We start from the raw sequence: 25,486 nt of genomic DNA, 5'->3' as shown, positions 1-25,486 counted from the left end.
CTGCTCCATTCATGGTCCATGGGGCTGCTGAGCACTTTTCTTGGCTATTTCCAGCAGCCTAGAATGAAGTGAAGTCCCAGCATATGCACCACCGCACTATTCGGGATAAGGCTGCGGAGCCTCATTTTTAAATTCCATTAAACCTGATCTCCCAATCCCTGAGGGTCTCAAGAGTCAGACCACTAGCAAAGACCAAGTTATTCCTTAGCCTATGAATAACTTTTTTTTTCCCGAATAAGGCCTCTTTCACACTTCAGTTATTTGCATCAGTTAAAATCTGCCAAAAAGGCAGACAAGCGGATCCGTTCTCAACTGATGTGAACGGATGGCACAGGGTCCGTTTTTAGACGGATCCTGAAAATGAGGAAATGTAAAGGAAGAGAGAGAGAGTAAAAACGGATGCAACGGACGGCAATCAGTCAGGATCCGCCAATAATGAAAGTCAATGGGGAAAAAAACGGATCCGCAAAGAAAAATGGCGGATCCGTTTTTTTTTCAAAATTGGCGGATCTTGACTGATTGTCAAAAACAGAAGTGTGAAAGAGGCCTAACCTTTTAAATTTGTTTTTGACTGAATGGTCTACTGGAGTAATTTAACTTTTTTTTTATTTTCCAGGTTTTATAAAGTTATGAATTTGTGTAAAATACTTCATTACCTTATCTGCTTCCTTCTCTCCTAAACACCATGCTGATGGTGCAATTTATGCTCCTTTAAAAGCTGCTTCCAACTGCTGCTCAGTAAAGACCTGCACACTGCATTCAAACAGAGCATGTGAATTCCCCTCTCTGCCTAGTGGGTGGGAAGTAGAGAGGTTCAGAGAGGGAAAGTCCAGTACACAGATTGATTACATTTTGTGTTCGGGATTTTCCCTATCTAAGCCTCTCAGCTCCCCTCCACTGTACTCAGACAGTACAATTCACATACACAGATTGTTTGTTTGAATACAATGTAGGGATCTTTGCTGAGCAGCAGTTGAAAGCAGCTTCTAAAGGAGCATGTACTGGGAAATAGCACTGCAGTATATGGATCAGGACCACAGTTCTATGTATGCGACACTGACTGTAAATATGTAGCAGTATCAGTAAAGCGTACTGCCCCCTGTTCATCCGATGTGTCTTTTTACAATAGGTGTCAATGCCTGCAGCAGGAAGCTTTATTAAATCACTGCAAAAAAACCCTCCGACTGTGCAAAATCCGCAATCTGCATCGAGCCAAAAGGAAAAACGGAAGAAGGAAGGGAATGAGGTAAAGGAACTCAGGCATGGAAATAGTGGTCGGTTTCATCTGAATGGAAATAATACAGTAGCCCTTTATTAATATAGTTGACATTGTCCGAGTCTTACAGCTGTATCGCCAATAGGGCAGGTATGTTGGATCATCCTTTATTCAGATCATGAGCTTTAAATTGGACGTTCACCTGCAAAGTTTTCTCTTTTTGTCTTTCCAGAATTAAGACTGATGATAAATAAGATTGTTCTAGTAATAAAGACCAAGAAGATATGCCGTATATACTCGTGTGTAAGCTGAGTTTTTCAGCACACTTTTTTGTGCTGAAAACGACCCCCCCTCCCCCCCGGCTTATACATGAGTCACAGTCCGAGAAAGCCGGCGGGGGAGGGGGAGCGGCGGAGCAGAAGGTCACACAGCCAGGAGCTGGCAGCTGTGGCCAAAGCCTGTGCCGCCGGCTTCCAGCACACATACCTGCCTGCGCGCCCTCACTGCATCTCGTTCCGGCTTCCAGCAGTTCTTCCAGCCGAGCGATCACGTGGCCCAGCTCATTAAGGTAATGAATATTCACGCCTCTCAACTCCCATAGGCGTGGAGCGCATATTCATTACCTTAATGAGCGGGGCCACGTGATCGCTCGGCTGGAAGAGCTGCTGGAAGCCGGAACGAGATGCAGTGCCACTGAGAGTGCACAGGCAAGGTAAATAGGATGTTTTTTTTTGTTTTTTTTTTAACGGGAATCATACATAAGGATAGGGGATAAGGAGCCATGCATACAAGGAGAGGGACTGGGGAGCCATACATACCATGACAGGGACTGGAGAGCCATACATACCATGACAGGGACTGGGGAGCCATACATACCATGACAGGGACTGGGGAGCCATGCATACCATGACAGGGACTGGAGAGCCATACATACCATGACAGGGACTGGGGAGCCATACGTACCATGACAGGGACTGGAGAGCCATACATACTATGACAGGGACTGGGGAGCCAAACATACTGTTAGGCTGACGGAACGCACCAAATAATAAAAAGATAATGAGGTGCGTTCACAGCCTGGGGTCCACCGTGCAGACATGGAAAACTGCTGCTTAGTAATGGCGGAGTATAAAGTGAACACCGGCGGGTTAACCACTGACCCGGTGTGCACAGGGGCGAACTCTGTTACTTCACATAGCCGCTAACAGAAACGCCGGAGCCTGTTAACCCCACAGGACTCGGCAGAGAAAGCGTATAGCGTAAGGTCACAGGACTCGGCCCTTAGACCGCAGGACTGGAGTCCCTCTAGACCGCTAGCGCTCGGCGAGTGTGCACAGTGCCGCTCAGGCGGACGCCACTAATCGCCTAGGATTGGGCCAGATAAGCGCAGGTTGCGCAAGGCATTGCACAGGCGTGGCTGACAGTTGCCGCGGTACGATAGTGCCCTGCAGTGGGCGACACCATCGGACGCTAGTGTGCAGAAGGCTGGACTGCACTGTGGCGTATACAGTAACCACTGACAGGCGCTGACTCTAACCGCTGAACCCTAATGACAAACACAACCAAGGGTAGGGGTTTGATAAGGAGTCAGTCACCAGATACATGCATCCATTGTCATACACTCCATAAGTATTTGAGTCTATACTAGCGCATGGCCGAGCGGCCATGCGAACCATTTATAGCAGCGTCCTTCCGGGACCTTCCTGGTGATCCAATCCGAGCTGGAGAAGGACCTGAGCATGTGACCTCCGATCTCCAATGGGAGATCGTCCCACGGGCATGCTCAGTGGACCGAAAGGAGGACTTAGTCCCTGGAGTTGTTCGCTGCAGACCAACATGCGTTGCTATAACTGGACCAGAGGTGGCAGCAGCAACCAAACCTACAAAGCTGGTCTGAGCAGAGCACCGGGATCGACAAGTCTGCTGAGCAGGCTCCTCTCCAGCCGGAGAGGAATGGGAGACTGCAAAGGCAAGGCTCGGGATCTCTGCCGTGCAGCGACAGAAATCCGATGTCTAACATTACCCACCCCCTCTCTCAGCCTTGCTACGCTCAAATGCCGCAATGAGGAGCGGAGCGTGGATGTTCTCCACTGGCTCCCAGGTCCGAGCCTCTGGACCATGACCCTTCCAGTCCACCAAATAAAACTTTTTACCTCGCACCACCCTGCATCCCACGATGTCATTGACCTCAAACTCGTCTGAAGACAGGTCTGATGTCCCGGCAGATGACTCGGAGAACCGGGACATGTGAACAGGCTTAATGAGGGACACGTGGAAGGTGTCAGTGATAGCTAAGTGTGGTGGAAGGGCGAGACGGTAGACCACAGGGTTGACCTGCTCAAGGACCTTGAAGGGGCTAATGTAGCGAGGTGCGAACTTAGCGGACTCAACCCGCAGCCTGATGTTACGGGTGGATAGCCACACTAAATCGCCAGGGGCAAAGGTAGGAGCAGGGCGCCGGTGTGCGTCAGCGGAGACCCTCATTCTCTCCATGGAGGCCCGGATAGCATCCTGAGTGCGATCCCAAATGTCACGTGCCTCCACCGCCCAGTCTGCCACCCTAGAGTCAGTGGATGACACGGGCATGGGCACAGGGACGCGCACATGCTGTCCGTAGTTTAGGAGGAATGGGGTCTGACCGGTAGAGTTGGCCACAGCGTTGTTCAAAACGAACTCCGCCCATGGCAGCAAGGATGCCCAGTCATCCTGCCTGGCCGAGACAAAATGTCGTAGATATGTGACCAGGGTCTGGTTGGCTCTCTCCACCAACCCGTTCGTCTCAGGATGATAGGCCAAGGAGAGATTTAGCTCAGTGCTGAGCAGGCTACAGAGCTCTCTCCAGAACTGAGACGCAAACAGAGGACCCCGGTCGCTGACAATCTTATCCGGCATGCCGTGCAGGCGGAAAACGTGCTTAATAAACAACGCTGCCAGGCCCCGTGCAGAAGGTTACCTGGAGAGAGGTACCAGGTGCACCATCTTGGAGAAGTGGTCGGTGACAACCCAAATGACCGTGCTGCCACTGGACTTAGGCAGTCCCACCACAAAGTCCATACTGACCATCTCCCAGGGCCTGTCCGGTACTGGCAGAGGGTGAAGTAGCCCAGTGGGCCGCTGCCGAGAGGACCTATTCTGAGCGCAAGAGATGCACGCCTGAATATAGTCCCTGACGTCACGGGCCATATGCGGCCACCAGTACGTCCTCGCCAGAAGCTCAGAGGTCCGTTTTGTCCCGAAATGTCCACCCACCCTGGACGAATGAGCCCAAGAGAGGACCTCCGGTCGCAGACGGGCAGGGACAAATATCTTGCATGGAGGTACTGATTCAAGTGCGACCGGAGCCACGGTCCTCAGGCTCTCGGACAGGACGATCAGCCGAGGCTTCTCCTCCGATGACACCATGGAGCGGGAGAGAGTATCTGCCCTGACGTTCTTATTACTGGAAAGGAAATGGAGGGTGAAATGGAACCAGAGAAGAACAAGGACCATCTGGCCTGGCGAGAATTTAGCCGCTGGGCCGTCTGCAAATACACCAGGTTCTTGTGGTCAGTGAACACCTGGAAAGGGTGGCGAGCCCCCTCCAGGAGGTGTCTCCACTTCGAGAAGGCCAACTTCATCGCTAGCAACTCCCTGTCCCTGATGGAATAATTCCTCTCCGCCGGTGTGAAGGTCTTGGAGAAGAAGAAGCATGGGTGCTTCCGACCTTGCGAGTCCTTCTGGAACAGGACCTCTCCAGCACTGACGGAAGAGGCATCCACCTCCAGAATGAAGGGTTTATCTACATCAGGGTGATGTAGAATGGGAGCGCTAGTGAAATGGGTCTAAATGGAGGAGAAAGCCTTGGAGACTGATTCTGACCACAACTTGAGATTTGCACCCTTCTTGGTGAGGGCCACCAAGGGGGCTACCAAAGTCGAGAAGTGGGGAATGAAATGGCGATAATAATTTATGAACCCCATAAAGCACTGCACAGCTTTGATAGAATGGGGCTCCTGCCAATCCATCTCCACCTGTAGTTTGGCAGGATCCATGGCCAATCCCTGGGCAGAGGTGATATAGCCCAGGAAAGGCAAGGACTCCTGCTCAAACACACACTTCTCCAACTTGGCATAGAGGGAGTTCGTCCGTAGGAGGTCGTAAACTTTGCAAACCTCTCTCCGGTGGGAGTCAATATCTGGAGAGTAGATGAGGATATCATCCAGATAGACTACAACCGAGGTGATGAGCATACCCCGGAAGATGTCATTCACAAAGTCTTGGAAGACGGCTGGAAGGGCATCACCAGGTATTCATAGTGCCCGTCCCTGGTGTTAAAAGCCTTCTTCCATTTGTCCCCCTCACGGATGCGAATCAGGTTGTAAGCCCCCCGCAGATCAAATTTAGTAAACACTCTCGCTCCTCATAACCCATCAAGCAGTTCCGATATCAAGGGCAGAGGATACTTATTCTTAATGGTTATGGCGTTAAGACCCCTGTAATCGATGCAGGGACGTAGTTCTCCATTCTTCTTCTGGACGAAGAAGAATCCCGCCCCCGCTGGTGACACTGACTTCCTAATGAATCCTCTTGCCAGATTCTCCCTGATGTATTGAGACATGGCCTCTGTCTTCAGGAGAGATAAGGGGTAGACTCGACCCCGGGGAGGCTCAGCACCCGGCAAGAGGTCAATAGGACAGTCATAGGGGCGATGTGGTGGAAGGGTATCCACCTCCTTTTTGGAGAACATGTCCACATGCTGTCGATAGTGTTTGGGGAGCGAGGAAAGACCTGCGGGGACCTCGGTGGAGTCAACCTGGATGCACTGCCTCAGACATCTACCCTCACATGACTTACTCCAACCAAGAATACTCCCCGAGGACCACTCTATATGGGGAGAGTGAAACCACAACCAGGGGACCCCTAGAACGACCTGGTCGATACCCTCAGGCATGACGAGGAGGGATATCATCTCCTGATGAGATGGAGACACTGAGAGTATCAATGGAGCGGTTTGGTGGGTAATCTGTGAGGGCAGAGTCGCGCCGTTCACTACTCTGATGGTGACTGGCTTAGATATCATAACCAGTGGTATTGCGTGCAGTTGAACGAAGGCCGATGACATAAAATTGCCCTCCACTCCGGAATCCACGCAAACTTCCACCGCCAGAGTGGAAGAACCAAACTCAAGTGTCCCCTTAAAGGACAACTTGGAGGAAAACGCCGCAGATTCTAGTGAGTCGCCACCTACGGCCACTAGACGTGAGCGTTCTCCCGGCCGCTGTGGGCACCTGTTGGCTGGGTAACCAGACTGCTGGCAGCTGTGACTGACCACGGGTACTCGTGCGGACCGGGGCCATGAATCCCACGTGAAAATCCCCCATGACCCCTGGGAGCTCGGACGCCCGATTGGGAGGTTCCAGAGGTTTAACAAAACTGGGTGCCAACCTAAACCTCTGCCTACACTGGGACCCCTCCAACCTTCGGTCCGCAAAAACTAAGGTCTATGCGGGTGGAGATGGTGATAAGCTCCTCCAGTGTGGCGGGAATCTCCCTCGTGGCCTTTTACATGACCAGCCAGATCACTTCAAAACACCGGAACGAGAGTCTTATCTGACCACTCCAGTTCTGAAGTCAGCGTCCGGAACTGGATGGCATAATGGCTGTCCAGAGACGAGCCCTGCAATAATGCCAGCAGCTGGAGTGCGGTATCATGGGTGACTCGCAGCCCCAAGAAGACCTGCTTCAGAGTGCCCAAGAACTGCGAGGCACTCCGCACCACATGATCACCACACTCCCACAGCGGTGTGGCCCATTCCAGAGCCCTGCCTGACAGGAGAGAAATAACAAAACCCACTTTAGCCCGCTCGGAGGGGAATCATGCAGCCAGCAGCTATAGCTGTATGGTGCATTGGCTGATGAATCCCCTACAAGAAGCACTATCACCCGAGAACTTCTCGGGCAGCGGGAGGTGGAATAACGTTGAGGCAGGGGTGGCAGTGGACACACGGGAGACAGCCTCTGTGGCTGCCTAAACAGCAGCTGCGGAAAGAACCAAAGCTGAGGCTGAGCACTCAAGAGCCGCCAACCTGCCCTCCAGCTGCTGGATGTTTCATAGGAGTCGCTGTTCGTCCGCCATTACTAGCCAGACCCTGGCGCTAGTATAAGGTTAGGCTTACGGAACGCACCAAGTAATAAAAAGATAACGAGGTGCGTTCGCAGCCTGGGGTCCACCATGCAGACATGGAAAACTGCTGCTTAGTAATGGCGGAGTATTAAGTGAACACCGGCGGGTTAACCACTGACCCGGTGTGCACAGAGAAGAACTCTGTTACTTTACAGAGCTGCTAACAGAAACGCCGGAGCCTGTTAACCCCACAGGACTCGGCAGAGAAAGCGCATAGCGTATGGGCACAGGACTCGGCCCTTAGACCGCAGGACTGCAGTCCCTCTAGACCGCTAGCGCTCGGCGCCGCGACTGCGGTGCCAGCTAAATATAACGCGTGCAAGTGTGCACAGTGCCGCTCAGGCGGACTCCACTAATCGCCCAGGATTGGGCCAGATAAGCGCAGGTTGCGCAAGGTGTTGCACAGGCATGGCTGTCACTTGCCGCGGTACGATAGTGCCCTGCAGTGGGCAACACCATCGGACGCTAGTGTGCAGAAGGCTGGACTGCACTGTGGCATATACAGTAGCCACTGACAGGCGCTGACTCTAACCGCTGAACCCTAACGACAAACACAACCAAGGGTAGGGGTTTCATAATGAGTCAGTCACCAAATACATGCATCCATCGTCATAATGTCACGGGGGCTTAGTTCAACTAAGGCTGAAATACCCGGGGCCCCTGTGGTGTCCCTTTTACTAGGGGAAACCCTGTCTGACCCTCAACCCAGGGTTTTTGCTGAAGGTGCAAATGCCTGAGCCTCCGACCTTTCCTTATCTCCTGCTCAGCCCTGCACTTAACCCTCCACCCAGTGAGGAGTCACACCACCAAAGCTCCCACACAAATAATGACAGACAGGGAGAACTTAAACTGCACTGCGCCGCACACACACAGGAATAAACAGTAATGTGAACAGGGCACAACTAAACACAAATATGGGAAGGAGAAAGGATAACGACGGATCATACGACACCAGATATGAATCTCTCTCTCTTGAACACCTCCACTCCAGACCGGAACCACTTGGTATGAAACACAAGCTATAATCGGCGACGCCCATATGCCAGTATGACTATTTAAAGACCGTGGGCGTGACTAACCTTCCAACCTGGTCTCCAGCAGGATTAACCCCCGAGAGCCTGAAGATCAAACCGGCGCCACTGAGGCTATAGTGGCTGGAGGTGGAACTACCTCTGCCTGCCGGATGCTGTGGTGTGAACAGCGTCCGACATGACAGTACCCCGTCTTCTACGAGGGACCCCAGGGCCCTCAAGACTCATAGGACCCGGCTTGTCCGGATGACGACGGTGAAAAGAACTGACCAGCCGATCCGCATGTATGTCTGAGGCTGGAACCCAAGACCTCTCCTCTGGACCATACCCCCGCCAGTGCACCAAATACTGAAGAGTACGGCGTACTACTCGAGAGTCCACCACCTTGGCGACCTCGAACTCTAACTCGCCATCCACCATGACTGGAGGTGGCATCGGCGTCGTGTCCACCAAGCCTACCACCTTTTTCAATAAAGCCCTGTGAAAAACGTTATGTATTCTGTACACCGCAGGAAGTTCCAACCGATAAGCCACTGGGTTAATGATGGCACAAATCCTAAAAGGCCCAATAAACCTTGGACCCAGTTTTAAAGATGGGATTTTGAGTTTTATGTTCTTCGTAGCTAACCACACCCATTCACCCACACACAGGTCCGGACCTGGCACGCGTCTACTGTCAGCCACCCGTTTGTACCTGGCACTCATGCTCAACAAACGCTGTTTCACCCGCCTCCAGACTGATGACAATTGGGCTCCTAGCTGATCCTCCTCCGGGACACCCCCGGAGTCACCCTGACGTAAGGTACAAAACTGAGGATGTTGACCGTACACACAAAAGAATGGAGACTCTCCTGATGACTCTTGGCGGTGATTATTTAATGCGAATTCGGCCAGAGGAAGGAAAGTAGACCACTCCTCCTGGTTGTCGGACACAAAGCATCGTAAATACTGTTCTAGATTTTGGTTCATGCGCTCAGTTTGTCCATTAGACTGTGGATGAAACGCCGATGAATGTGACAACTTGATCCCCAAGCTAGAGCAAAAAGCTTTCCAAAACCTCGCCACAAATTGCGTACCCCTATCAGATACTATGTCAGACGGTACTCCGTGGAGTCTGACCACCTCCTTCACAAATACCTGAGCCAACGTCTTAGCATTGGGCAAAGAGGACAACGCCACAAAATGCGCCATCTTTGAAAAACGGTCAACCACCACCAGGATGACCGTGTTCCCTGCCGAGGCTGGCAAGTCAGTGATAAAATCCATGGAGATTTCTGTCCATGGCCTATTGGGTACCCCCAGAGGCTGTAGCGTGCCAGCAGGACGGGTTCGGGGTGACTTAGCCCTAGCGCACGTGATGCAAGCTGCCACGTACGAGACCACGTCCTGCCGGATTTTGGGCCACCAGAAACGACGCGATACCAGCTCTAAGGTGCCCTTCACCCCTGGGTGACCAGCCAGTACCGAATCGTGGTGTTCCTTCAACACCTTAGGCCGAAGATGCAGGGGTACAAATGATTTGTTGGCGGGAAGTCCTGGTGGTACCTCCTCTTGGGCCTCGGCAATCTCCGCCTCTACCTCAGTCGTGAGAGCCGAGACCACTACCCCTTTCTGGAGGATGGGTACCGGCTCTTCCCGAGGTTCTCCCCCCGGAAAACACCTAGACAAAGCATCCGCCTTGGTGTTTTTAGCCCCGGGACGGTACGTCACAAGAAAATTGAAACGAGTAAAAAACAATGCCCAGCGAGCCTGCCTAGGAGACAGACGCTTGGCCGACTCCAGGTAGAGCAGATTCTTATGGTCGGTGATAACTGTGACCTGGTGAGCCGCCCCCTCCAAGAAGTGTCGCCATTCCTCAAAAGCCAGTTTGATGGCCAACAACTCCCTGTTGCCGATATCATAATTCCGTTCGGCCGGCGACAGCTTCTTGGAGAAGTAGGCGCATGGATGCATCTCGCTCAAGGACGAGCCTTGAGACAGTACTGCCCCCACTCCCACCTCCGACGCATCAACCTCTACCACAAAAGGTTTAGACACGTCTGGTTGCACCAGAATGGGGGCTGAAGCAAAACTATTCTTCAGACGCTCAAATGCACGTATAGCCACCTCAGGCCAGTTCGCCAGATCGGCACCCTTCTTTGTCATGTCCGTGAGCGGTTTGGCGACAGTCGAAAAGTGTTTTATAAATTTCCTATAATAATTCGCAAACCCAAGGAACCGCTGGAGTGCTTTCAGACTCTCCGGCCTCTCCCATTGCAACACCGCTTGCACCTTAGCGGTGTCCATTTTAAAACCGGCTGCGGACACAATATATCCCAAAAAGGGCAACTCCTGGACAAAAAATAAACATTTTTCCAGCTTAGCATAGAGCTGGTTCTCCCGGAGCAACTGTAACACCTGCCTAACATGCTCCAAATGAGTGTCCCGATCGCTAGAATAAATGAGGATATCATCCAGGTATACAATCACAAATCTCCCCAGGACATGAGCAAATACATCATTAATAAAATGTTGGAAAACGGCAGGCGCGGTGGTCAACCCAAACGGCATAACCAGACTCTCAAAATGACCCTCAGGAGTGTTAAACGCCGTCTTCCACTCATCCCCCTGACGGACCCTTATGAGGTTATACGCCCCCCTGAGGTCCAGCTTGGAAAACCATTTCGCCCCCGCTACCTGGTTGAACAAATCCGGGATCAACGGCATTGGGTAGGGATCACGGATAGTAATCTGGTTTAACTCTCGGAAATCCAGACACGGGCGTAACCCCCCATCTTTATTCTTAATGAAGAAAAACCCCGCGGCTACAGGCGAGGACGAAGGCCGGATGTGACCTTTGCTCAGACTCTCCGCGATGTAGTCTTTCAGAGCTTGTCTCTCAGGGCCAGAAATATTAAACATCTTGGCCTTAGGTAATTTGGCCCCGGGTTTTAACCTAATAGCACAGTCATAGGCTCTATGTGGAGGCAGTTCTGAGCAACCCTTCTCAGAGAAAACATCCGCGAAATCCTGCAAAGCCTCCGGCAGGCTGGGCGTCACGGCGGACACACATGTGGCCAAGCAATTGTCTTGGCAGAAACCACTCCATTGTACTATGTCCTGAGTTTTCCAATCAATTACCGGGTTGTGCCTGGACAACCATGGAAAACCCAGGACCATTTGTGCTGGGAGATTACGGAGGACCCTACATGTAACCGACTCAGAATGTAGGACCCCAATGTGGAGTTTCACCTCTGCCACAAACTCAGTAATCTCCCCTTGAGGGAGGGGAACAGCATTAATGGTCACCACCTGTATGGGGTGAGGAAGTTTTTCGATCTTAAACCCGGCGGTGTGTGCAAACTTCTCATCTATGAGATTGGTGGCGGAACCGCTATCCACAAACACTGATATAGGTAGCTCTCTGCCGGCGATAATAACCTTGGCAGGGAGCATACATTGAGATACCATCATGGAGGATATGCATACGCTCAGTTGGGTCTCCTCCATACCCTCTGAGCTTAACAGTTTTCCGCCGGTGTGACCCTCTTAGGTAGTACCGGGCAAACGTTAACATAATGACCTCCTTTACCACAGTAGAAACATGCTCCGGGCTTCCGGAACCCCGGAGCGCGAGGCTGAACCTGTGCCACGCCAGCAATCTGCATAGGTTCAGGGGACTCATCTACTTCAACCACACCTGCACCTCTGTTTTCCCCCAGAGGTAGCGTCTCCTGTGCCCCCTGACGAAAACGGCGATCAATACGTATCACCAAACTCATGGCAGACTCCAATGATGCCGGAGTCTCATACATCAGGAGGGCTTGTTTCACCCTCCCTGATACCCCATGAATAAACTGGCTCCGCAGTGCTGGGTCATTCCACTGTGTGTCTACAGCCCAGCGGCGAAATTCCGAACAATAGTCTTCTGCCAAGCGCTCCCCCTGGCGGAGGGCGCGGATTTTAGATTCCGCTAGAGCCAGTCGGTCAGGGTCATCGTAAATGAGTCCGAGGGCAGAAAAAACATTATCGACCGAAAGAAATGTAGCAGAGTCAGCTGGTAAGGAAAATGCCCATGCTTGGGGGTCACCACTCAGTAATGACAACACCAGCCCTACTCGCTGGGCCTCATTACCTGAGGATATTGGCCGCATGCGGAAGTATAATTTGCAGGCCTCCCGAAATACGACAAATTTGCTGCGATCGCCTGAAAATCGTTCTGGCAGCGGAAACTTCGGCTCTGCACCGATACCTGCAGATGCCGTTTGCACCTTTGCTACTACCAGGCCCTGCTGCTGAACTGCCCCTTTCAACTCGGAGACCTGTATGGACAGCGCCGCCAACTGGCGGGTTATGGAATCTAATGGATCCATGGACTCCTGAAAAAATGTGGGCCGATTATAATGTCACGGGGGCTTAGTTCAACTAAGGCTGAAATACCCGGGGCCCCTGTGGTGTCCCTTTTACTAGGGGAAACCCTGTCTGACCCTCAACCCAGGGTTTTTGCTGAAGGTGCAAATGCCTGAGCCTCCGACCTTTCCTTATCTCCTGCTCAGCCCTGCACTTAACCCTCCACCCAGTGAGGAGTCACACCACCAAAGCTCCCACACAAATAATGACAGACAGGGAGAACTTAAACTGCACTGCGCCGCACACACACAGGAATAAACAGTAATGTGAACAGGGCACAACTAAACACAAATATGGGAAGGAGAAAGGATAACGACGGATCATACGACACCAGATATGAATCTCTCTCTCTTGAACACCTCCACTCCAGACCGGAACCACTTGGTATGAAACACAAGCTATAATCGGCGACGCCCATATGCCAGTATGACTATTTAAAGACCGTGGGCGTGACTAACCTTCCAACCTGGTCTCCAGCAGGATTAACCCCCGAGAGCCTGAAGATCAAACCGGCGCCACTGAGGCTATAGTGGCTGGAGGTGGAACTACCTCTGCCTGCCGGATGCTGTGGTGTGAACAGCGTCCGACATGACACATACACTCAATAAGTATTTGAGTCTATACTAGCGCATGGCTGAGCGGCCATGCAAAACTTTTATAGCAGCGTCCTTCCGGGACCTTCCTGGTGGTCCAATCCGAGCTGGAGAAGGACCTGAGCATGTGACCTCTGATCTCCAATGGGAGATCGTCCCATGGGCATGCTCAGTGGACCGAAAGGAGGACTTAGTCCCTGGAGTTGTTCGCTGCAGACCAACATGCATTGCTATAGCTGGACCATAGGTGGCAGCAGCAACCAAACCCACAAAGCTGGTCTGAGCAGAGCGCCGGGATCGACGAGTCTGCTGAGCAGGCTCCTCTGTGGCCGGAGAGGAATGGGAGACCACCGAAGGCAAGGCTCGGGATCTCTGCTGTGCAGCGACAGAAACCCGACGCCTAATACATGTTATGACAGGGACTGGAGAGCCAAAGTTACTATGACAGGGACTGGGGAGCCAAACATACTATGACAAAGACTGGAGAGCCATACATACTATGACAGGGACTGGGGAGCAAACATACTATGACAGGGACGGGGGAGCCATAATACTGTGACAGGGACTGGGGAGCCATACATATCGTGACAGGGACTGGGGAGCCATACATACAGTGACAGGGACTGGGGAGCCATACATACAATTACAGGGACTGGGGATCCATACATACAGTGACAGGGACTGGGGAGCCATACATACAGTGACAGGGACTGGGGAGCCATACATACAATGACAGGGACTGGGGAGCCATACATACAGTGACAGGGACTGGGGAGCCATACATACAGTGACAGGGACTGGGGAGCCATACATACAATGACAGGGACTGGGGAGCCATACATACAATGACAGGGACTGGGGAGCCATACATACAATGACTGGGACTGGGGAGCCATACATACAATGACAGGGACTGGGGAGCCATACATACGATGACAGGGACTGGGTAGTGACAGGGACTGGGTAGTCATACATACAATGACAGGGACTCGGGAGCCATACATACAATGACAGGGACTGGGGAGCCATACATACAATGACAGGGACTAGGGAGCCATAATACTGTGACAGGGACTGGGTAGCCATACATACAGTGACAGGGACTGGGGAGCCATACGTACCATGACAGGGACTGGGGAGCCATACATACAATGACAGGGACTGGGGAGCCATATACATACAGTGACAGGGCTTGGGGAGCCATACATACAATGACAGGGACTGGGGAGCCATACATACAGTGACAGGGACTGGGGAGCCATACATACAATGGCAGGGACTGGGGAGCCATACATACAATGACAGGGACTGGGGAGCCATACATACAATGACAGGGACTGGGGAGCCATACATACCATGATAGGGACTGGGGAGCCATACATACTATGACAGGGACGGAGGAGCCATGCATACCAGGATAGGGATGAGAGGACAATGCATACCCCGCTTATACTCGAGCCAATAAGGGACGGAGGAGGGACGGAGGAGCCATGCATACCAGGATAGGGATGAGAGGACAATGCATACCCCGCTTATACTCGAGCCAATAAGCTTAGCAAGTTTTTCGTGGCAAAAGTATATGCCTCGGCTTATACTCGAGTATATACAGTAAGTAAGATATAGCAAGGACTGCAGGTCCTGATTATTGTCATTAGTCTGCTGGGTACTTTTGTTGCTGGCATTGGCTCAGACTTATGAACTAATGGAGGAGAAAATAAGCTTAAATTCTGATTATCAATGAATGATTGGAGTACAAGTCATGGCCAAAAGTTTAGAGAATGACACAAATATTATATTTTCACATGATCTGTTGCCCTCTGGTTTTTATTTGTGTTTGTCAGATGTTTTTATCACATACAGAAATATAATTGCAATCATATTATGAGTAACAAAAGGTTATATTGACAGTTAGAATGAGTTAATGCAGCAAGTCAATATTTGCAGTGTTGACCCTTCTTCTTCAGGACCTCAGCAATTCTCCCTGGCATCCTCTCAATCAACTTCTGGATCAAATCCTGACTGATAGCAGTCCATTCTTGCAAAATCAATGCTTTTATTTTGTCTGAATTTGAAGGTTTTTGTTTGTCCACCCGTCTCTTGATGATTGACCACAAGTTCTCAATGGGATTAAGATCTGGGGAGTTTCCAGGCCATGGTCCCAAAATCTCTATGTTTTGTTCCCTGAGCCATTTAGTTATCACCTTTGCTTTATGGCAAAGTGCTCCATCATGTTGAAAAAGGCATTGTTGATCACCAAACTGCTCTTGGACGGTTGGGAGAAGTTGCTCATGGAGGACATTCTGGTACCATTCTTTATTCATGGCTGTGTTTTTAGGCAAGACTGAGAGAGAGCCCATTCCCTTGGCTGAGAAGCAACCCCACACATGAATGGTTTCAGGATGCTTGACAGTTGGCATGAGACAAGACTGGTGGTAGCGCTCACCTGGTCTTCTGCGAATAAGCTGTTTTCCAGATGTCCCAAACAATCGAAAAGGGGATTCATCAGAGAAAATGACTTTACCCCAGTCCTCAGCAGTCCACTCCCTGTACCTCTTGCAGAATATCAGTCTGTCCATGATGTTTTTTCTGGAGAGAAGTGGCTTCTTTGCTGCCCTCTTTGAGACCAGGCCTTGCTCCAAGAGTCTCCGCCTCACAGTGCGTGCAGATGCACTCACACCTGCCTGCTGCCATTCCTGAGCAAGCTCTGCACTGCTGGTAGCCCGATCCCGCAGCTGAAACACTTTTAAGAGACGGTCCTGGCGCTTGATGGTCTTTCTTGGGCGCCCTGGAGCCTTTTTGGCAACAAGGGAACCTCTCTCCTTGAAGTTCTTGATGATGCGATAGATTGTTGACTGAGGTGCAATCTTTGTAGCTGCGATACTCTTCCCTGTTAGGCCATTTTTGTGCAGTGCAATGATGACTGCACGTGTTTCTTTAGAGATAACCATGGTTAACAGAAGAGAAACAATGATGCCAAGCACCAGCCTCCTTTTAAAGTGTCCAGTGGTGTCATTCTTACTTAATCATGACAGATTGATCTCCAGCCCTGTCCTCATCAACACCCACACCTGTATTAATGGAGCAATCACTGAAACGATGTTAGCTGGTCCTTTTAAGGCAGGTCTGCAATGATGTTGAAATGTGTTTTGGGGGATAAAGTTAATTTTCTAGGCAAATATTGACTTTGCAAGTAATTGCTGTTAAGCTGATCACTCTTTATAACATTCTGGAGTATATGCAAATTGCCATTAGAAAAAATGAAGCAGTAGACTTTGTAAAAATTAATATTTGTGTCATTCTCTAAACTTTTGGCCATGACTGTAGATAGATGCTTCAGTCAGTGGGCAAAATCTTTATTAGCTAGGTAAGAAAAATGCAGGATATTTATTTTGCTTCGAACAGAGAGAGGAATAGGATTCACGATCTGGCTTAGGTGAATGCCTAAGATGTACCAGGTTGCTGACAAGTGGAGCAGGTCCTTACTGACAGGTAGGATACAAGTTATCTTTGGTTGACCGAGGGTGCAAAGGTGTTTGATTTTACAAGTAGTAGGTACAGAAGTAGAACATGGGATTTGGATGTGGTGTATCGTGGCGATATACTGGGGAGCTGACTAGTGAGCAGTACTTTGGTTGTTGGAGAGATAGACTTGCTGTTTTTTGTCCGTACAAAATAATTTTTCTTCCTTCTCTCCTAAACGCCATGCTGCAGTGCTGATTCAGTGCCAAGTTCATGCTCCTTTACAAGCTGCTTTCAACTACTGCTCAGGAATGATCTGCACACTGCACTGGGTGGTGGGGATAGCTAGAGGCTCTCAATATGGTTTCAATGTAAACCATAAATTCAATATATAATTGTATCATTATATTTTACAGTTTTTGTCATTTGAACTCTATTTTATTTATGTATTTATTTTTTCTTAATTACCATCAAGGAAAAGCCCAGGAGAAAAGCTCCTCTAGACGCCTTACCTTCTACTGCGGAGGAGTGGGCCGGATTTGACAGTCCTGATGAAGTCCGAGATGCTTTTAGACAAGATACATCTTACCTGACCGTGAACAGGAGCACAATTGTAAAACCAGTGAGTAAGGCCTTATGACTAGAGATGAGCGAATTTGTTCGTCTTTTGTCCCCGAATCTGATTTTGACATATTCGAGGCATAATCGAACAATATTCGTGCCGAATGTATGTCTTACGATCGGGTCCGAACATATTCGGTAATTTCTACTCCCATTGACTCTAATGACGTTCGGCTGTGTTCGACGAATATTGCAAAAACAATATTCGAGTCCGATCGTATTCGGAACCAAATCCGAACAAATCCGCTCATCTCTACTTCTGACCAGTACATTACCAGTATGTCTTTATTTATAGGTCATCTTTGTGGGACTTTGGTTTGCAGCTTTGGGATTTTTGGTCTCCTTAGTATGAGCCAGTAGCAGTAATGTTACATTCTTCTAGGGTACAATACTGCAGAACGTCCTGGAAGTGAAGCAATGCTATAAAGTCAGATATAATAACTTGCAGTTTTCAGAGTTCTTGCACTGTGTGTAGAGGCATGGCTAACTTTGCCCCGAGCTCGCTGCTTCTGAAAGCTGAGCGGTAAATGGTAATCCATTACGGAAAACGTCTTTTTGTTCTTTGGTATTGAACAAGAAAGTTTCCAGATTTCCGGCCTATCACGGCCAGCCCTGTTGTTAGGAACTTCTCACGCAGTGCAGACTTTTCTTATTAGAGGTCTGTGGCTTTTTGTTTTGTTTGTTTTTGAGCTTTTACTAAAATTTCTGTTCTAGGTTTTCTCTAAAAAAGTGAATGTCGAGCGTTAAAGCAGATCTGCCCCAGATTTCACAACACAAACTTCATTCATTAATGAATTGATTTCTTAACCCTGAAATGACTAACTTTGAAAATCTGCCTGACAATGGTTGTATAATCCTGATACTAAAATGAGCCTTTCTCAGTCGCTTTATTGACTTTTTGACTCCTGCCCGTCACCATAGCATGTGTGTTTGCAACATGGAGTCCAGATCCCCTGAAACCTTTCCACAAGATCAAGGGGGCACTTTTTCCGCCCATCCGGAGGGTGTGAGGCGGTTTTAGGGAGTAAGTGTGTCATTAGAGCCATGCAGCGCTACTTCAGACATTCAGATTTCTTGTTTGTCATTCCGGAAGGCCCGCACAAAGGTTTGGACTTCTCGCTGGATTCGGTTGGTCATTATCGAAGCACATAGAGTGAGTGATACAGGCTGCCGCGAGAGGTGGTGAGTTCTCCTTCAATCAAGGTTTTCTAACAAAGGCTGGACAGACATCCTGTCTGACATTCTTTAATGAATCCTGCATTGTGTAGGAGGTTGGACACGAACCTTGGAGTTCCCTTCCAATTCTACCATTCTATGACTCTATGAGAATGGAGGCCAGTTCTCCCCCTTTCAGGATTGGGGTGCACTCTGCACAAGATGTGGCGGCTTCCTGGGCCATCCATAACCAGGCCTCTGTAAGTCAGCTACTTGCTCATCATTTCATACCTTCTGTAAGTTTTACAGGGTCCATACCTTTACTTTGTCAGATGCAAGTCATGTCAGGAAGAGATGAATTAACCGCACACACTTATTTCAATAGTTCAAGAGAAAGTTTATTTCCACGTGAGGGCAAGTGATCCAAGCTGTGTTGCCACTTACAGATTGGGACTATGTGAATGGTGGTGCTTTTCTGTATTAACTAGCTTTCCCTCTGCGTCATTTTGTTACTTAAAGGTGCATGCATTTTGGCTAAAATATGGTACTATCAATATGGTTTCATTAAAAAATTTGGATCAATTGGCTTCTACAGCCTCTATGTACTACTGTACACAGCAGACTGTATTAACAGCTGGGGTCTGACCCATTATTGCATTTGCACCTATTTTTGTTGTCTAGTTATTGTAAAGGGGTATTCCTGTCTTCAAAATCCTATCCCAAAATCTAGTAGGTGTAATAATAACAAATATCTCCAATTTAAAATGTTGTATAGTTTTTCCGATTCACTGTGTTGCTTTCCCCATGTATAGGGCATTGCAGTCACGTATGTAACCATGGTTCAAATTCAACGTAGAACCCCATACTTAAAAACTAAATGAAAATAAAACTTATATTTACTTAATTTAAAAATTAATTATTAAAGTGCAATTATCATGTAGACACTTGTAAAAGATACCATAGAGAAGTGCCTATCCCCAATGAAAAAGCTGAACGACCCTACATACCAGCGGAGATGGAACCCTATAACCGGCTCACCCTGTCAGCCCTCTAAGTGGGGCAGGGCAGGAAACAACAGACACAACAGTAGATATGTCCAAGTGTGATAATAAGAGGACACTTGTATGGCACTATAAAGGCAAAATTTGTTTCAAAAGAGGATAATTAGCAACATATGTATCCTGGTTTGAGACATCACCAGGAGGAATCTCAATGTAAAAATTGTTACCTATATTCATTGCACCTATATGTCTTAAACGGCCTATCAGCGGGGGTTGGCGCCCTAGGTGTAGCGAGAATGGCGTCCCCGCTCGTCGGCGGCTGTCCCTCCTGTCCCTCACTAGATGTTTAAAAAGTAGAGTAGGTTAAAGAGCATAAGAGGTAAAGTGCTTATTGCCTTAGTAGATATTATTCAGAGTCCTCATTGATAGAAGACAGAACACAGCATGTACAACATAGCCACAAGGATCAGTCTATAACATTATAACACCTTAACATTCACGTTTCCCACAATGCCGCCAATCTCGCCCTTCTGCAGGCCAGGGCACAGACTTGTAATCCGGCACATGCACATTAAAGTGCGCTCAGCAGGGTGGAGCGAAGCGCCTGTGCAGGTCTGCGCTTCAACCGCGCAGTTGCAAGATTGGCGGTGCTGTTTGGATTATGTAGGACGCGTCATCCACATCAAGCAAGACTGGAGGACGTCGATCGCGGGAATAGAGGAGGCGCCGAGCAAGACCGCGCATTATAGGGGAATTGTAACAGGCATTTTTTGGGATATGCGGAGGCAGTTGGGGCTTATATACAGGTCACTGGACTGTGATTTACGGTGATGGCGTTAGTTTACATTGGGAAAACCTGGTACAAGGTTCCTTTTAAAGGATTCAGTGGATTCATAAGGGTGGTCATGTGAAGCTTGGGGAAGAAACCAGGAGTGGATCATAAAAGGAGAGAAAGTATACAAAACGGATGCTACTTCTGTTCTTTCTGGAACATGCTCCTAGTTTCAACTGAATAAACAGCGTTCTAAAACATAATAAAAGCTGGCCATGTGCAAGCACCTGGGGCACATTCACACGCAGCAGATCTGATGCAGACACGCTGTATCTGTGATTGTAGTTCAGTTTAATTCATCCGAATGAGGATTTCCGCACGCTTCCTCCAGATTTATGTTACACTCACAGAACTGACCGTCTTGAAACACACATTTAATAATGAAGATTTCTGGGCTTTAATAACTATGATGATGTGTGTTACGCCTTGTTTTACAGATGTACAGCCTTTACTACCTGGACTTGCTAGTAAAGGAGTTGCAGAACATCTCATTCCCTCACCTGAGCCTCCCCGTTCTCCAGCTTGAAGAAGTGATTGCCCACGACGTTGTCCAAAGTAAAAGCCTCTCAGCGCTCTATCACCTGAGGTCAGTGCAATCTGTTCACACGTGTATTCAGCACTTAAAGAGAATCTGTCAGTAGGATCAACCCTCCTAACTTGTGTTCTTGGTCATGGAGGTCATAGAAAGTTGAATCAAATGATACCTTGATATCTGCGGTCTGATGTTTTATTCCTTAGAAATCCACATTTTTCTTAATATGTAAATGAGCTGTTAAAATGTATGGGACGGACATAGATCTCCCGGAGAATCTGCCTCCAGAGCTTGCTTTATTATATACGCTACAACTTTCTTACGTGGTTTGGAACATGTTTCTCCCATCCAGGGATATTACTGGCATATAGACATGTCGGTGCACATCATGTGAAATGAGAATAATTTCTGTCCGTTTTTCCGTCCTCCTTTTAATAGACTTTCTCAAGTGTGTACCAGCCTAAAATTGTACCACGCCGTCAGCTATCACCAGAGAGCAGCCGGGAATGTGTTCATTAGTGAATACGAGCAGATAAGGTAAATCGTCCATTTTTTCTGCCTTTTTTTTGTTTTCAATGTGACTTAAAATCCTTCATTTGTTAATTAGTTAGGATATGAGCATTACAGAAAGACATCAGAAGAATGAAAAGTACTGTTAATTCTCTCACATTTTCCAACCGAAGTGGCCCTCATTAAAAACGACAGAAAAATGGAAGCTACTGTCTCCTTCGGAGGTTTTTATTCTAGTTTTTGGAAGTGTTCAGGGTGTCTTACGAAACAAGGGTTTACTGGGTCAATTGCAGGGTGGTTGAGGCTAAAGGGTAAATATATGGCCCCAAACATTTGGGTTCATATAAAATAAATAAAGCAGGTACCCTCCCTCCCCAGTTCTAGCGGTGTCTCTTTGGCTGCGCCTTTCTCTGTTTTTCTTGTTGCAGCGGTGATTTTACGACTAGAGCAAACTTGACCACTGCACACATGACCACTGCAGCTGATCACTGATTTTAGCAGCCTTGTTGATACAGACTGCACGAACCGCTGAGCTCAGTGATTGTGGTTCTGCAGTTGTGACGTCACCGTTGCTGCCAACACACAGAGACAGGAGCAGCAGCAGGGAACCTGCGCTAGACCAAGGTCTGACTTGAAAACTATACCCCACCTCAAGCTGCTATGAACAGAGGGATGACTGCTCATGCGCTGTTCCCGCCTCTTGTTTCTATAGTCATTCTGCAGACTTGCCCAGTTTTAAATAACTAATGTTGCATTTTTGGCTCCTGCAAGGAATCACACAGCATCTGCTGGCAGCTCTAAAGGCCCCATACATATTAGATAAGAGGCAGATGAACGATCGTTTTGGTGACGGTAATTTCTCCCGACTCCCCCATATACTTGCCCAAGCGTTCCTCTGTTCTCGGAGAGTGCCACTGCCGGAATCTGACAGCCCCTCATAAAACAATAGGTTCTGCCAATGAAATTTCCCAGTATGGATCCTTTTCCTGGGGAAGACTTGGCAGGCCCCCATACACATTAGACTGCTGGCCGATCTTGCCTATATCGGGGAGGGGGGGTTCAGCTGACTTTGGTGCAAATTGTGCTAAAGGGAATCTGTCACCCCTTTTTTGAGATATCATACAATGATATCATTCAATTGTGTGTCACATAAGGATTCTCTTAGTACTTTTGCTTCCCCCTGACCCCGCACCTTTCATGCAAAAATACCTTTTTTAATATCGGTTCAGATGTATGTAAACTGCCGCGGTCCGGTCCGCTGGGCGGGGCTTATTCACCTGCTCCCACCCCTCCCTGTCTTGCTGTATGCATTTCTTCTTGCGTAGAGCAAGACAGGGAGGGGGGAAGCTGGTGAATAAGCCCCGCCCATCGGACCAGACCATGGCAGTTTACATACATCTGAACCGATATAAAAAAGGTATTTATGCATGAAAGATGCGGGGTCAGGGGGAAGCAAAAGTACTAAGAGAATCCTTATGTGACACACAATTGAATGATATCATTATATGATATCTCAAAAAAGGGGTGACAGATTCCCTTTAAGTCCCTAACTGTACCGGGACCCGTCAGACCTGCCGATTTGTTTGTTCTAGTAAATAGTTATGTTTCCCATGGCTTGAATATTCTGAAGCTTCTTTTCATAGAACTTTTAAAAGTTTATGTTAAAGGGGTGTGTCTCAGTGACTGACTGGACTGTCAGATTATTTAGGGTCTTGCCCCCCCCCAATCTGGTAACACCCAGTTGTCAGTCTATTTCCACATTTCTAGGAGGAATAGCAAAGGTATAAGAAAAGATGCTCCAGAAAATTCAATTAATGGGGAGCACAAGTATTTATTACACAGCAAGCAAATATACAAATCTGCCGTGTCCCCTTAGGCCTGTTTCACACTTCCGTTTTTGATCATCAGTCAAAATCCGCCGTTTTTGCAAAAAAAAATGGATCCGCAATTTTTTTTGGCGGATCCGTTTTTTTCCCCATTGATTTGCATTACTGGCGGATCTTGACGGATTTCCATCCGTTGGATTTGTTTTTTTGCGGATCCGTCAATTTTTTTGCGTCCGCCGAGATGCCTGGACGGACCATGTAACGTTTTTTGTGCTGCAGGATCCGCTGTAATCATTTCTGGCAGACAGAAAAATTCTCTCTCTCTCTCTCTCTCTCTCTCTCTCTCTTCATTCGGCGGATCCGTCACAAAAAAACGGTCTAGTGGCATCCGTTCACATCAGTTAACAACGGATCCGCTTTCCGCCATTTTGGCGGATTTTAACTGACACAAAAAAACTGATGTGTGAAACAGGCCTTAGGCTGCGTTCACACGTTCAGGTTTTTTTTGCGGTGGTTTTTGCCGCGAAAACGCGAAAAAACAGTATCGCATGCATTAATATGGGATTCCACTATGCTGTGCTAATGCTGCGGATTTTCCCGCGGCGGAATCGCATCTCGGACAAATCCGCAACATGCTCATTAATTTGCAGAATCACGGCAATTCCGCCCACATAGGAATGCATTGTTCTGCTTACTTTCCACATGTGGCTGTGCCCACCATGCGAAAAGTAAGCAGAACATTTGCGGATGGTACCCATGGTCCGGAGGAGAGGCAACTGTCCTCCGGGCTGTGGGTACCATTATCCCTGTAAAAAATAGAATTAAAATAAAAAAATCGGGTTACATTCACCTTCCAATGTCCCGCACAGCGTCCCCAGGCCTCAGCGATACACGCGGCAGCTCGCGTTCCCAGTAATGCATTGCGATGACCTTTGCTGACGTCGCGTCTTGCGATGCTGTAGCGGTCTCGCGAGAACGCGACGTCATCAAAGGTCATTGCTGCAATGCATCACTGGGAACGGGACCTGCCGGAGCATCGCGGAGGCCTGGGGACGCTGCGCGGGACGTCGGAAGGTGAATATAACCAGATTTTTTTATTTTTTTTTAAATTTTTAACATTATATCTTTTTACTACTGATGCCGCATAGGCGGCCTCAATAGTAAAAAGTTGGTCACACTCGTCAAACACTAAGTTTGACGAGTGTGACTAACCTGTCAATCAGTTCTCCAAGCGATCTGTAGCTAATTACGCTTGCAAATCGCTAGTTTTTCCACGGGAAAATCACGGGAATTTAAAATGCGATTTTCCCGCGGAATGGAATTCCGGAATTCTCGCGGTAACTTCCACGGGAATTCCGCTACGTGTGAGCTTAGTCTTAGAGTTAGGGCCTCCATATACATTGATCTAAAGTTGTCCGAACCCACAGATCTCAGTGCATTCAACCAGCAGGCTAAGGCTAGGGTCACACGACTGTATTTACTCTCATCCGAGAAAATCGGTCCAATTCTGACAAGCACACTCTGATCCGAGTTTGATCACAGTGTGATTCAGATTTCTCAGGTGTGGAGAAGATGGAAAAAAAAATGTCTGCATTCTGTCAGTCTGTGAAAACCGGATGTGATTCGAGTGCTGTCCTCTGTTTTTTTGACGGATTCATTATCTTGCATTGTTGAATGCAATCTGATTTATGGATGCAAATCGTGCATGCTGTGAATGTTTTCCTTGAACAGGTTTGATCTAAAGAAAAATATCAGACGTGTGCATGATCCCATAGAGTAACATTGGCCCGAGTGCAATCCGATGTTTTGTCAGATCTCACTCAGACCAAAAATACGGTCGTCTGCACCTGCCCTTATGTGTATGAGTTGTACAAGTATTCACTGTAACAGATGTGTCCAGGGAGATTAGAAAGCGTCTTTATAGGAGGATTATTATCCTCACAATGTCATGGATATTCCACAGCATTTACTATACAGACTTATCTGGAGTGGCCACAGGTCCTCTGTAACTATAACTTAATTTCCATTTAATTGAATGGTTTTCTATGTCAAACTTATTAACTTCCTAATGTATTGCCCCAGGCATCAGAGCCTTATTTCCTACTGAGCTGGGATCTGTAGAAATCTGTCTTCACCATGCCCTCTGCCTCCTGATTAT

General features: G+C 48.5%; 1 protein-coding gene across 1 annotated transcript in view; it reads left to right on the top strand.

The window, feature by feature from the left end:
- The window catches only part of CFAP46 (cilia and flagella associated protein 46), a 257,741-nt gene that overhangs the window by 124,774 nt on the left and 107,481 nt on the right, over positions 1 to 25,486 (top strand). Inside the window, exons 31-34 of the mRNA XM_073546509.1 lie at positions 1,130 to 1,246; positions 17,327 to 17,473; positions 20,898 to 21,046; positions 21,431 to 21,529. Of these exons, the coding sequence (XP_073402610.1) occupies positions 1,130 to 1,246; positions 17,327 to 17,473; positions 20,898 to 21,046; positions 21,431 to 21,529 (512 nt within the window). The remainder of the gene's footprint in view (positions 1 to 1,129; positions 1,247 to 17,326; positions 17,474 to 20,897; positions 21,047 to 21,430; positions 21,530 to 25,486) is intronic.

The sequence above is a fragment of the Dendrobates tinctorius genome, unplaced genomic scaffold, assembly GCF_039654945.1.
Source record: "Dendrobates tinctorius isolate UK_male_01 unplaced genomic scaffold, ASM3965494v1 ptg000147l, whole genome shotgun sequence".
Classification (NCBI taxonomy): Eukaryota; Metazoa; Chordata; class Amphibia; order Anura; family Dendrobatidae; genus Dendrobates; species Dendrobates tinctorius.
Note: the sequence above shows the minus strand (reverse complement) of the source record. Positions and strands in the feature narration are given on the sequence as shown.